At 37.3% G+C, this 14,976-nt stretch overlaps 2 protein-coding genes across 2 annotated transcripts; one reads left to right on the forward strand and one right to left on the reverse strand.

Annotated features, from left to right (window-relative positions):
- Positions 1 to 72: 72 nt before the first annotated feature.
- On the forward strand, positions 73 to 1,141 carry LOC118273085 (inosine triphosphate pyrophosphatase). The gene has a single exon (XM_035589857.2). The coding sequence runs from the start codon at positions 253 to 255 to the stop codon at positions 823 to 825; it is 573 nt and encodes a 190-aa protein (XP_035445750.1). The 5' UTR covers positions 73 to 252; the 3' UTR covers positions 826 to 1,141.
- On the reverse strand, positions 1,139 to 12,414 carry LOC118273075 (protein artichoke). The gene is made up of 4 exons (XM_035589845.2): positions 12,254 to 12,414; positions 5,656 to 5,857; positions 2,957 to 5,580; positions 1,139 to 2,810 (listed from the first exon to the last, which is right to left on the reverse strand). The coding sequence occupies exons 2-4, from the start codon at positions 5,796 to 5,798 to the stop codon at positions 1,264 to 1,266; spliced, it is 4,314 nt and encodes a 1,437-aa protein (XP_035445738.2). The 5' UTR covers positions 5,799 to 5,857; positions 12,254 to 12,414; the 3' UTR covers positions 1,139 to 1,263.
- Positions 12,415 to 14,976: the final 2,562 nt, after the last annotated feature.

Consider the following 14,976-nt stretch of genomic DNA (forward strand, 5'->3'; position numbering starts at 1 on the left):
ACGTACTGATATTCTCGTATCAAAAATAGACCATCCATAGTGACACATGTCAACATGTGTCAATGTCAAATACATGAGCTTTCAAAAAATGTCAAAACATTTTGAAAACAGTGAACCATTTCAAAGTCTACCCATTTTCAAAAGTTTTTGTATAATTTCTGTATAAATATAGTCGTATTAAGTGATTCAATAAACAATTTACCACATACACTTTATTAATAATTACATTTAGTTGTGCAATATCGTTTAAAAATGTCACACCGAACCATAACCTTCGTCACTGGCAATGCGAAAAAATTAGAAGAGGTGAGAGCTATTTTAGGCAGCAGTTTTCCTTTAGAAGTAATTAGCCACAAGCTAGATTTGCCAGAGCTTCAAGGGGAGATAGATGAAGTGTCTATAAAGAAATGTCAAGAGGCTGCGCGACAATTGAAGAGGCCTGTGGTGGTAGAAGACACGGCTCTCTGTTTTAACGCATTGAAGGGCCTCCCGGGGCCGTACATCAAGTGGTTTCTAGAGAAATTAGAACCAGAAGGGCTTACAAAAATGCTTACTGGTTGGGAGGATAAATCTGCTAAGGCAGTGTGCACATTTGCATATTGTTCTGGTCACGGAGATCTAGATGTGAAGCTCTTTCAAGGTGTAACTCATGGACAAATTGTGGCTCCAAGAGGATCAAGGGACTTTGGATGGGACTGCGTCTTCCAACCTGATGGTTACACCCAAACTTATGGTGAATTACCAAAGGAAGAAAAAAATAAAATTTCTCACAGATACCGAGCTTTAGAGAAAATGAGAGAATATTTTTGTAGTAACAATGTTTAACTTGTTAGGTATTGTATTTCATTGACAGGCAAACCAGTAATATGTCTTTGTTATTTTTAAGTTTGATTATGTAAAGAGTTCCTAGGTTCCTATAAGAGCTCAAAGCGCCAACTGAATGAATCATTGTTCCAATATAATTTGTTTTCGAATGCTATTCTCAATAAAAAGGGATAACTTTGTTATACTGTTTACTTTAACCTATTTCTGTGTAAATGATGCAATAATATGTAAACCATAATTAATTAAGTGAATCAGTGTGATAACAACAAATATGATAATAATGATCTGTTTTGTTAAAATAAACCAAATCAAATAATATCATGTATTTATTTATCATAATATTACCAATTTTTCCACATTATATACACATTTTTGTCTTTACTTTAAGTAACTATTTTTAAGTTAGTTTTTCAAGAGGATACACAAGTATGTATGTGCTCATAACATTTTATAAATTGTATAGAATAATGTAACACTAAATATTAACTTATCATATCCATTAACATTACTTCTTGATACTGGCTTCTCTGGCTTGTGTACTCCCGGCGCAATGTATGGTTCCAAATTTGAATTATTATAGTTTTTATAATACCAGTCATTTTCACCAATCTGCCTTGTCTTTGTGTTGCCAGTAGTCATAACTTCCGAAAATCTTGTCTTTGGCTCTCTATTTGGTGAAAAGTTGTCTCTGTGGTCATAGTGTTCTACTTGTGGGAGATTTACTTTAGTGATTGTTGCTGGCCTCTTGCCATGATTCCTTTCATTCAACTCTGCAGTGCTGGGTACCAATACTGCTGATAAAGCTGTAGGTGCTGCCTGCTCAATATGCTTCTTCATTGGAGGTTTAGATGTCACTGCTGTAGATGAGGAATAGGAAGAAGTACTGCTCTCCATCCAAGCATGTAGAGACATATCATTACTTGTATCTGTTGTTATAAGCAAGCTCTCTTTTTCAGTAACTTGTGTTATGGTTAAATTAGACTCCATCAGATTGTATTTGCTCAGGTTATTAGGATCCTGTTTCTGTTCTTCAACATTTTTGGTTCTGTTGTAGGCAACATGGGTGCTGTTGTCATCATCAATGTAGGCTTGCAGTTCGTGTATTTCACTTTTGATTTTCTTATGTGTAGTATTGTTATGAACTGTTTTCACAGGTGGTTTGGTTGATACTACTGAAATGGTTTCTTCTACAGCACCTTGTCTGTTGTGAGTTGTACTGGCACTTTGTGTTTGCACAGGTGTATTAGTGATGTTGAGAGTCGGATCAGGAATGGGCTTGAATCCTCCAGCTGTCGTCGGTAGAATTGGTGCGAATCCACCAGTTTCAAACTTGGGTGTTTCTGGTAGCTGATATTTATTTCCATTATGAGAATGAGAGTGACTGTGAGTGTGCGAATTTTTCTTATCGACCCAGTCTATTTTGCGCCCTGTGTTCAGTATTTTTCCCATATCAATCGGCGGTAGAGGCATCCCAAAGAACGTGAAGCTGCTGTCGGGAGGCTTTGGAGGAACTTGCTTGTTTTTGTCCGTTGTGTTTTTCATAGAAGCGTATAAGGTCGGAAGGCCACCTGACCTGTTATTTTGCGACGCACTCACTTCATTGTTCAATCCATCCAATAAAGTTTCGTTATAAGGATAATCTACATATTCGTCGTAGAAGTAGTCTGATTCTTCTGGAGATGGTCTGTTAATTTTGTTGGCTTGATAGGTGTTCTTAATTTGTGTTGTGTAATCTTTTATTTTGTCTAAGGTTGAATATACTTGCGAGGTCGCCAAGTTAGGTAGAAGTGCTTCGTTCTCGTGTGTCATACACGTTCGAAGGTCTCCTTCTTCCAGTTTGGTAACTGCAGCGTTTGAGCAGTCATCCCTTCCGAATGGCATAGTCTTGACGTAAGTGCCGTCAGCACATTTAGGCCCAATAGAAGACGACTCCGACAGCCACGACTTCAGCCAAACTATCTGGCAGTTGCAAATTATTGGATTACCTGAAATTATAAGAAAAACTTTTGTACATCCTGTTTAAAAAATACCTTATTGGGATCAAGAATAGCACCAAAAACAAACTAGACATCTAGCACATTTCCGTCGTCGGCCACGCTGAATTGCGCAAACAATATTTAGTTGTACTTACCATCAATATCCAAAATTGCGATGTTATTTCTTAGTTTAGCAAATGTGTTTTCCACAACTGTCGTCAGTTTATTGTGTCGCAAAGAAAGAACCTTGAGGCGAGGCATGAAATCGAAAGGCTGGCCGCTAATGTGGCATATCATATTATTATCCAAATTAAGTTCTACCAACCATTCCATATACTGAAATGATGCTCTTGTCAATCTCATTAGTCTGTTAAAACTAAGATCCAAAACTTCCAGTGAAGACAATTGCCTCAAGCCAGAATTATCGATACTGGTAATTTGATTGTTGCTTAAATTCATATATTGCACCAAGGGCATACTCTCGAAAGCTCGCTGAGAAATATATTGCAACCGATTCCCTTGCATTTCTATAATCCTTAACTTCGGAAGATTAGAAAATACTCTGTCGGGTAAGTCTATTATGTGATTTCGACTTAAATAAATAGAGACCAAGTTCGGTAGGTTCGCTATCGCTTTCGGATGTACTACTTCAATGTTATTGTTGTCCAAATCTATTGTTTCAAGATCTCGGAGGTCTTTGAAACTTCCAGTTCTTAGTTCCATTAATTTATTGTTCGGCATTTTGAATTCGGTTAGTGTGTTTATGCTGTTTATGGAATTACCATCAAAATGTTTTATGTGGTTGAAGCTAGCATCCAAAACTTTTAGCCGAGACATCATGTTCAATGTAGCAGGCAATTCATTCAGATTGTTTGAAGATATATTCAATGTCTCTACATCTAGAGCTCTGTTCACAAGGTTAGGACTTATACTTTTTAGTTTATTTTTACTGAAATCCAGAGTAGATAGAGCAGCGTTATCTTGGATTGCCATAAAGTCAAAGTTCTCTATAGTATTTCCATGCAAGTTCACTTGTTTTAGTTGGTTCAGTTTGCTAAAGCTTTTTGGGTGAATAGCCATAATTTGATTGTAACTCAAATCTAAAATCTCCAGTCGATTTAAATCGCTGAAAGTCGTCATTTCAACCTGCCTCAAGCCGTTCCTTTTCATGTAAAATCGTCGTAAATTATGCAAAGTTTTCAAACTCCCGTGAGGAATTTTCTGAATGCCATTACTCGAAATGTCTAAAGTTCTCAGAGATGGTAAATCTAAATCTGGTGATGGAGGCGTCGGTAAACTTGTTATCTGATTCTGATGGAGATATAACTTTTCTAGACCTCGTGGTAATCCAGGTACAAACTCAATTAATCTGTTTACACTGGCATCCAACTCATAAAGATTCGCCAAATTCCTAAATGTTGCTGGGTGTATAGATACCAAACTATTTCCTGATACGTTCACGTACTCCAATAAAGGTAACTCCATGAAAGTTATTGGGTCTATAATTGATAGTTGATTATGACTCAAGTTGATCCTACGTAATGATGGGAGATGGTATAACAGTTTTGGCTGCATTCGTGTGAAGTAGTTGTAGGATAAGTCTAGCCCCTTCAGTGCAGGCAAATTCCAGTAAGGGCCTTCATTCATGTCATTTAGTGAATTGTTACTTAGATGTAACTCCCGTAAAGCAGGCATTGCAACAAAAGCGTCTGCTTGAATGAATTTTATATTATTTTTGTTCAAATGTAATCTTTCTAAACTAGGGTGACCTCTCAGAGCTCCCCGTGGGATCTCTTGTAACAAATTGTCACTTAGATCTAAGAATTTCAAACGAGGTAACGCATCGAGTAGTGATCTGAACTCTGAAATATGCATTATTTGGTTTCCAATCAAAGTGAGCTCTTCAACTCCGCTGCCAGATTGTTGTAAAAATGATTCTGGATGTATTTGGCTTATTTTGTTATAGTTTAAATCCACAACTCTGAGCTTTGGAACTCTGTGAAAGGCACCATGATGTATTACATTAATGTTGTTATGAGCCAGGAATAATTTCTCCAACATTGGTTGATCGACAAAACCGCCTTCGCTTAGTTTGTCAATTAAATTGTTATTTAGATTTAAATGAGATAATACTGGCAAGTCTCTCATAGCTCTTCCAACCATCGTTGCATCTGAGATTTTGTTGTTGCTAAAAGATATTTCGCTTAGTGAAGGCAGTAGAGATAGAGCCCTCATGTGGATGAGGTTAATACCGCAATTCGTTATTTCCAGTCTTCGTAACTTAGGCAAGTTGTAAAATGCATTTTCTCTTACTATTCTGAGATTTATACTTCCTTGGATAAACAGTTTCTCTAAGTTGGGTAAGTTTTCAAAAGTGTTTTCATTGACAGCATTCAGACTTTCCGACTGTATGTTTATGTAACGTAGTTTCTGCAAACCAGAGAAGGCTGGTATTCTCTTTAGATTTTGTGATTGAATTGTTAAAGCTTGTAGGTTCTGTAATTTCATTAGACTCTCTGATGGTAGACTCTTCAAATCATTCTCGACGATGAATATTTCTACGAGATTCATCTCTTGCGACTCTAGCCAAGCCGCTGATACTCGCTCAAGCCCATTGTGGCGGAGCATAAGTCTCATTATTTTCACATTTTGAAATATCTTCCCTGGGAGGGACGGGAGATAGTTATTTTCTACTATCAGCTCATCTATGGGTTTCCTGATCAGATCTCCAACTTTCTGAACACCTTTTAGTACTTGGGGCAAGTCGCTGTGTGTGCACCTGAAACCGAAAGTTTTTAGTCATTAATTACTCACAACGTAAAGGGTCTTTATGATACATCATTCAAATACTGACCATATTTGAATATCTTCGTGCCGGTTTGTGCATATACATGGGAGGATTGATTCCGGGGCTGGACATATCGAGGCTTGTCCAGTCGCGTAAGAAAATAACAGAAAGAAGAGCCATGAGACTATTTCTGCTTTCTTAGTGTCCATTCCTTTAACACTTCTGTGATGGTCATTGTAGCATATCTCTCATATTTCGTTCTCCTTATCTGGAATTGAAGTTTAAATTGTTTTAGCGGTTTTGTAAAAAGGGGTTTTAACTAGATTATTGCTACATAGAAGTCACACAACCAGTATACCGGCGTCAAGGACCGGCGCTAATGAAAACAATGCGTTATAGAAACAATAGCCCACCGGAACGGTCCGGTAGTTAAGTTGCACTTTCACTTATTCACCATTGTTAATAACGGCGATCTATGGTCCGCAGTTTACATCATTGTTTTAGGGTTATACTTGCATAACCATTGGTTGATGTAGGTCATTATTCGTCCTTCGGTTTTGGTTTAACTGTTCAGATTAAGAATACAATGGTTTCTGATCAGGTTTATTTGCAATTATTGCATCAATTCCTGTTTAAACACTATGCAAATATACTTTTAGTATTCTTTTAAGTGTTGCAATTGGTCTAAAACTTTAGCTCAGTTGGAATTCTATTTGCACGTAGGTTCAAATTGATTACAAACAATTACAAAATAACGTACCATCAATGAATCACCAGCAAAGGTTATACATATAAGTTTATCCCTTGGAGCAAAACAGACGGTCAAAATTAAGCTCAAATGAAACCTAACCACTACGTATTTGCATTGTATTTTCTCGAAAAGCAGCTAATTGGATTTAAACATAGCAGTAAACTTCGCAATGCCGTCATAAACGACTCATTATACCTATTGCACAATTCAGAATAGTTAAAGCGTTACTTTTGTGCAATTTGCATAATATCTGTATTTCTAAAAAGAAATTAATGAGGATTTAAATGCACCAACGTAAGATAGATACCTATTTGAAATCTCAAAATGTTATTGTTACAAAAATAGATGGATGACGCATCATTTCTTAAAGTAAGTATGGTTTTTTTTTTGGGGAATAATCATCCAATAGCTTCTCCCACCTTGGGCCAAAACCACCCCTTTGTAGTAAAGGGGTAGTTACAGGAGTAGTCCTGTTTTTCGAGCTGGAGTCACGGTAACTCACTAGGCACTTTGTAACTACCGATCGGCATTAGCCCTACTGAAGTAAGTAGGTATCAATAAAATGCATTAGACCTATCTATATATCAAGGAAACGTTATATACCCACCTAACAACAGCCTGAAAGAAAATTCATACTTCGGTTGAGTAATTAAATTAAGCAGATTATTCAACTTGTGACGTGTGGCGTTTACTCTCTTTAAGATTAGGTGAGTTTACAATATCTATGTAGATTAACAAAGAGGGTCAAATGAATGGCATTAAAATGCTAATTTGTATATTATCGATCAATCATCCCACAAGGTCCTCTGATGTTTGGTCATCGATCATCATCTATCTCCTAAATGCCTGTATCAACATTCAGGGGGTCTTACGCGATCTTTACGTTTAGTTTACGTCATTGATTTTATTTGATAACAGCGCCACGTGGTTGTAATTAAAGTTCTTCATAACTAGGTATTTTTACTTGATTATAGGTGGCTGATAGTTCATACAAATTACGGTCTATATTCTATCTGGTACATAGCGGCTATCGAGACATTGTTGCATTGACACACAGACCCTTCGTTTCTCTAAGAACGACGCTACATGCCAACTACAAAGTGTACGTAAATATAGAGTACCGACTCCTACAAATTACCGCGATTTATAAAACTCAAAAAATTCAAATTAGTTGAACCTGGGTATGATCCAAAACTGCGACCAGCCACCCAGTCCAGTCTGATCCGGAGCTGGGGCTCCGGCTCGAAAAGCAGTGGTAGGAACGAAGTGGTTTTTAATCAGTAACAGTCTGACACACCCTCTCGCCTCACCCAAGGCGGGAGAAGTCATTGGATGATTTTCCCCCCTTAAAAAAAGTGCCGACCAGTAGTAACCACACAAATTTCAGTTAACTAAGTTAAATAACCTAACTACGCCTATCAATTGGCCAACCGTGGCGATTATAAACAACCCCTCTAAATGATAATGCGTTTGTTCAGCATTGAACATATTTTAACCGTAACTGTTTGACGAGGAACTCGACTAGTTTCAAGCTATGCTAGAGGCTCATATTTATAAGCAGCATTCCGCGACACAAGACGTGTTACGTTACACAGTTACGCGAGTAAGCCGATAACATAATAATTAATTCAGTATATCTCACGTAAGTTATAATAAAATTGTATTTTAACCGTTTGATGACTGCAATGAGGTTCTCGCTTCTGCATCAGCAAATGCAAACGATGATGTGCACGAGAGCATTGTCATCATCATTGCAAAAATGCTAAAAATACATTACATAGTAAATCATCATGCGATTAAAGTATGTCTACGTAAGTAGGTAGGTACGTATGTATATGCAACAAACGGGACAACAGTCATTACGGTACAGTTATCGCATTTATCTCCAGTAACCGTTGCTGTCATCGCGTCTCTCGTAAGTAGTCCGATCTCTGTAACTAACCTATGGTTATGTTTGTTTTGTCTTCTATGTGGTAGGTTCATTGTGTTTCAGTTGGTATAAGGCCGGTAGGGTTTCTTATTTAAAGTTGGTACTTAGTAGCTACATACCGAACGGCAAGAAACGAGCGGATGGATGAATTAATAAAAAAGTACTAGATTACCTAACCTTACATGGACGGATAGATTTATTGAGCTATATTTGCATTCAAATTAGGTACCTACATGGCGATTAGAATCCTATCGGTTCAATAACAAACAAAATGTTTATTGTGAGTTTAGGCGCGATAAATCAGATGAGAGTCGAGGAAAAGTCAAAAGGCCTTAAGTACGACTAAATATCTATCAACACTATCAAGCAAAAGTCTCGAGATTTATTAAGATAAAAGGTGAAAAGAAAGTGGGTGCCACAAAGGCCCAAACTCCAATAAGACGTAGTGTCTTATTTTTTTCACCTTTTATCTACCTACCTATTTAGGTACCGACACAGGAAAAAAAGCCTAACTATATGCTTCTTATTTCCTACTTACGAAATATATGAAATCGGTAAATAAAAAATGTGACGTTATTAATTAGGTATGCAGAAAAGCGACACGTAGTATTTCTAAGAAATCTTTAAGAACACTTATTTACCTGCAATAATAACAAACTTGTTATTTCCTTAAGATATTTTTCCTTGAGAAATAACACGACTACTAGTTCTGTATGTCCTAGTTAAAAAAAGTTTTGATACCCAAATATTTTGGTTTCACCCGCTCTGCTCGTCTCCTGGCTCCTAGCGATAAATGCACTATCCAACGCAAAATAAAGTATTCAAAGTGGACCTTATAGCATCGATAATTAAATATTAATATAAAAATAGGCATGAACTTAATAATTGGTAAATAGTTACCTACCTACAAAGTCCTATGTCATTGTTACTAGGTAGGTTACACTTGACACCTATCTAGTATAGAAGATTTAATTCAGACCCTAGGCTAGGTTAAGGTAACACTAGTAATAATCATGCTCTCCTTGTCACATGACCTCCTTATATGTTCAACCTACCATAATTTTGTATATAATATGATAACATCTAGACAGTTATGGTCACATAGAAGCAGCTGCCATATAATAGATTTAGATTAAGATTTCAGCCATGATCGTCCCACTGCAGGGCGAAAGCTTTTTGCGGCCAATCCTCGTCATAGATGTCGAGTTCGCCCCGCCATCTCCTTTTGGGCCTTCCGCGACGTCTGTGGACGTTGAGCGGTTGCCATATAATAGGTGGTATATAATAGGTATCCACTCTCAACACTTTTATTATTGTTGGTCAATGACCTTACACATAAATCTTACTCTTACTTCTTACTAATAGTATAAATTCCAAAGTTTATGAGTTTCTGTATGTTTGCTACTCAAAATCACGTCAAAAAAGGTACACCTGTTTGATATTGATTATTGATTATGGTCTGGAATAACACATAGGCCACTTTTTTCCCACGGAAACGCCGACGAAGCCGCTGGTAGAAGCTAGAAGTCCGATAATTTATAGGTAGTTATTTTTGGGTTGTTACATTCTTCTAATGACTTTTCCTTAACTATTTTGGAGTCTGCAATACTAAATTTTATTTCTAGCAAATCAACTAGTTCTCTGCCTATCCCATAAGTATCTAGTAATAAGCACGTTACGTTACATCAAGTAACTGCGAGCATCAACCAATTTGTACCACGACACCCTAGAGTAAACACGAACCCACAATTACATAACAAAATAACATAAACCCGCCAACGAAAGTAATTGATACATCGAATATTATCTTCTTTAAGAACAATAGAGAATGTAATATACACGTATCTTTCGTAATACGTGTATTTGATTGAATTATTACGCCATATTGGAACAATTTACTGAAAACTGGGGCGAAGCCGCCACCGTGGAGCACCGAGCACTAGAGACGATCGTAAATTACGCATGAAATAATCCATTATGTGAAACATACTGACCTAGTATTTTAGACCTCTGTTTTCTTAGATTTTCAAGTCTTTTAATATTATTTTCTTTGTTTAGAATATGTAGCAATACCTATACCTTTTTTGAGAGTGGAAAATCATCCATTGTTTTCTCTAACCTTGGGTATGGCGACAGGGTATTGTCAGACTCTTACTAACTAAAAACCGCCCCGTTCCTACTCCTTCTCTTTGAGCTGAAACCCCGGTAACCCACTAGGCGGTCTAGCTTTTTTTTTAAATGGGATAATAATTCAATGGCTTCTCCCGCCTTGGGTGAGGCGAGAGGGAGTGTCAGGCTCTTACTAACTAAAAACCACCCTGTTCCTTCTAATCCTTCGAGCCAGAGCCCCGGAAACCCACTAGGCGGTCTGCAGCTCTTACTATACTTTTCGCCAAGAAGGTAATTAAGTAGATATATACCGTGTAGCTACTAGCATACTATTCTTCGTAAGAAACTAAATTCACTTAAAGCCCTTTGGTAAAGAAAACAGAGCAGGATATAATCAGCCTATACATATAAATTCCCCCATTCTGAGTGAATAGCTACCTAAATAATCAAACTGCTGTGGTTCTTTCCTCAAAAGACCACTACAGAATAAACTTGCACGGTTCTCCGACATCTTTAATTGATTTTGTCTGGACTTTAAAAGAGACTATGACCTCTGAGTTTGTTTCGGCATTTCTTCTCAGAGTAGTCGGATAGGAAATGCCGGCCTCATCTAGCTATTTGAAATATTGACGTGTAAAAGTGTTATTTTATAATCTATTTACAGAAATAAATATCATTTATCATTTATCATTTAATAAATATAGGTAGAAAAATAATGTCACATAAGTAATTGGAAAGCAGCTCACAGACTCAAGGCATTGTGCATGCACACGTTAATAGATAGATCCCAATCTGAACTGCATAGCATATTTATTACTTAGTCAAGTGATTTATATGAAAGAACGTTCATTAAAAGTAGGTATTTACTATATACTAGCAAACCCGGCGAACTCCGTTTCCCGGTTTTAATGCCTTTCTCTCAGAATGTTTCCAGAATTTTGTTGCTATAAACCTCACGGAGCCCGAGGCCTTTCCAACGAATGCAAAACCATGGAAATCGGTTGGTGCGTTCTGGAGTTATAGCGTCAGGAAGGAAAATACGACTTATTTTTATACATATAATAGATTATGGTAGGTATATTAAATCTGCCTACAAAACATTTTATCTGATGGTTTTCAGGAGTTGTCTTGTAGTGACATCATCAGCAAAAACGGAAGACATATTTGATTCCATGGGAAGCAAAACATTTGGCAAGTCAAGCTCAGAAGTGCGAAGAAAAAACATTTCTATCGGCTCTATAAAATACCACTTAAAATATTTCACCGAGATTTTGTAAAGGAAAAGTAGGAACTAAAGACAGAGGACGCGAAACATTTGGCAAATTAAACACACGTCACATGAGTGCAAAAAACTTTTTATCCAGCCTATAGATTCCACTTTAAATTCTTTAATGATATTAAGAAAAACATCAACTACGAGCAGGTACAGCATAACATACTTCCTAAGAAAAACTTTAATGAAATTCATTTTCTACTAGGTACTATCTAAATACGTTTAAGTACACATTTAGGATTGTTTACCTTATTTTTGCGCACCGGAATAGAATTGATTGTGAAAATAGCTTTTAACATGATCTGCAAAATACCAACTTCCTCGAACACTCATTCGTTTACATTTAGTTACTATGGTAAAAACTAGAATAATCCGCCTTCATTTCTAGACACACTAAACCGTTATTTTTAAAACAACACCCACATAAACAGCATCTAATAGAAACTTACACGTGTTCAAACTCTTCAATGAAATGCTCATTATCTTATCTGAACGTAAGAAAACAATGCAATTTGCATAGACGCCTTGAGGTACACCAAACAACAGACTTACTATTTACTTAAAACTATTAATATTCATTTCAATATCGGCAAATATTTACCGCCAAAGATGATGATAAAAACACAGCGTCAACTCCTCTGATGTCTTTAAAAACACGATACGATACACAGTTACGCAACAATCACAAAAAAACATGAACAGACTGGACAAGCGTGGCTTATGGTGGTCTAGCGTGAACTGGGATGCGAGTATTTCGCATGTAAACACCAGACTTTCGGTTCACAGCTCGATGCACATCAAGTAACTTATCTTTCACCATTGTGGCGCGTGCTGCCGCCCGTAACTACTTGTGGGTTCGCAGATACGCATGTTCATTCACCTTCTTGTTTTTGGCAACTTGCCTCTAAGAGGACTCAACAAATGAAAGAATTTAGATATGCAAGTTTGTTTAACAGGCTAAAATTTGATACTTCTGTACCGGGTCCATCTGGTTTTATTTTTGACTCTAATCTTGAAAATCCTTATCCCCTCGCTTTGGAAAGATAAAGGGGACGTCAGACTCCTAAACCACTCCGGTATACAACTACCACATAGATACAACTACCTACTAGTCGTAGTTAAGTGTTACAGCTAACTTACACTAACAGTCACCCTTAGGCTAATTAACCAGAGCTGCGGACTACCCAGCGGGTTTACCGGGGCTCCGGTTCGACAGGCAGGAGTAGGAACGGGCTGGTTTTTAGTCAGTAAGAATCTGACACTCCCTCTTGCCTCGCCCAAGGCGGGATAAGTCATTGGATGATTTATCCCCTTAAAAAAAGGTCAATTAACCAACAAACCCATATGTTCTAAAACACTTATATCGTCCCACAATGGCAATCTTGTCTCAAAGTTCAATCTTTCGCTATTACAGGATATTTTATGGACTTATCTGAAAAGTATAGTGGATCAGAACTGTCTTTATCAGGATAACTTTTTTGGACTAATTCAATAGAGTCACCTATCTGCACCAACAAAACATTAAATAAGCTTTGAACACTAAGTTGCAAAATAAAGAATGCTTAAACGACTTATCTCGATTAAATCGTACGATGTGGTAACTAGGAAGGGTGTTCGCCTGGACAATAAAATTGCTGTGTCGCCTTAATTACTCTATTGAAATATGTCGGTAATAAGAAATAGGTCTAAACAATACAAACTGTCAACATTTTCATTTAAATTACTCATTGTACTTACCTAGGAATAAATTGTGCAAATGTCGTGTTTCGATATAATAATGTACCTACGTAGATAGGTACCCACCACATGTTCTGTTCGTGAATAATTGCCACAAAGGCAATTACCATCATAGATAAATAACCGGATTTCGCGAGCATTTATTTTAAGTATTCTTTGAAAGACATGAAAGTGTACAAAGACTACATTATGTCATAGGTATTCAATGTTCCTATGCGTATTCCATATCCCTAGGGGTGTGCCGTAACAGGTGTTGCACCGTGGGGGCTCCGGAAGAGGTCTACTTAGAGGACCTGGCACAGAAAGTGCAAAAAGTGGCCACCAGAGTTTTAGTGAGGAAAAAATCCCACGCTCCTCACTCAGTCTTTTATCCCCAAAAAGCTAGGCGCCGTTTGAAGGATTCGTCCCGTCATAAAAAAAAGTATTCATTAAAATAAATCTATATGAAAACATGGGCCCATTTTTGCCAATATCTATCTTTATAACTTCTGGTTTGAACGAGTTATACGAATAAACATCTAGTGACGCAAATGGCGAAGCATTCCTTAAAGCAAAATCAAAACAAGGTATTTGCCCGCTCTTGTGTACCAACACGAGTTCGCAAAAACTTGCTTAGACACGCTAACCTTGATGTGACTTATACTCGCGCCAATGTCCTAAAAAAAGGTGTGGATTTGTTCGCAGATTTAGATTTATGACTTAAGTTATATAATTATAATATTTTTTTAGAGTTTAAGCCGGAAAACGAGCAGACGGATCACCTGATGGTAAACAATCGCCGTCACCTATGGACACTTGAAACACAAGAGGTGTTACAAGTGTGTTGCCGGTTTCCTTGCCTTTCCCTTTGCCTTTCAGCTGTGGGGGTTAGGAATTTAAGGGCTGTTGGGGAATCGGGGATTAGGAAGATTGGGAATGGTAATTGGGCCTCCGGTAACCTAATAAACCTTCACCCACACAACGCAAGCGTTGTATCACCCCGGTCGAGCCAGCCCATTCGTACCGAAGCATGGCTCTCTCACACTTTGACAATTATTAGGTCCTACAAATTAGGTACTTGTTCTGATCTCTTTGTTATCGGGCATCGAAAGAGCTGGCTAAGGGACTACATACACATTTGAGATTTCTGATGAACTACAACCTCAGCCAGGGGAAGAGATTATGACAATTTATGTAGAGAAAGCCCATAGCTCTGAATGGAGCAGCCAATGTCAAAACTATTTTCAAAATACAGACAACTCGAAACAAAACAAAAGTGTGGTGGATTATGCTATTATACGGTCTGTTGGTGGATGGTATGCTAGAATAATTGCAGTGAAATTCTTTGAATTTTATTTTGGAGAGTTTTTATTTTAATGCCTGTTGTATAATTATAATTAATATAACATTTAACGTAATATTATACAACCTTCATAATAATGTATAAACGTCGACTGTTTTGAGCAAAACAATTTTTTTTAAATATTATATCTCTGCGTGTGTCTTTTAGAAGTCGTCATCATCAACATCTCTAATAATATAATCGACTGCAGTAAGCAAGCCTCTAACTAACTAAGCAAGAGGAGGTTAGTGGCAAATTTTATGTGT

Source organism: Spodoptera frugiperda, chromosome 1 (assembly GCF_023101765.2).
Source record: "Spodoptera frugiperda isolate SF20-4 chromosome 1, AGI-APGP_CSIRO_Sfru_2.0, whole genome shotgun sequence".
Lineage (NCBI taxonomy): Eukaryota > Metazoa > Arthropoda > Insecta > Lepidoptera > Noctuidae > Spodoptera > Spodoptera frugiperda.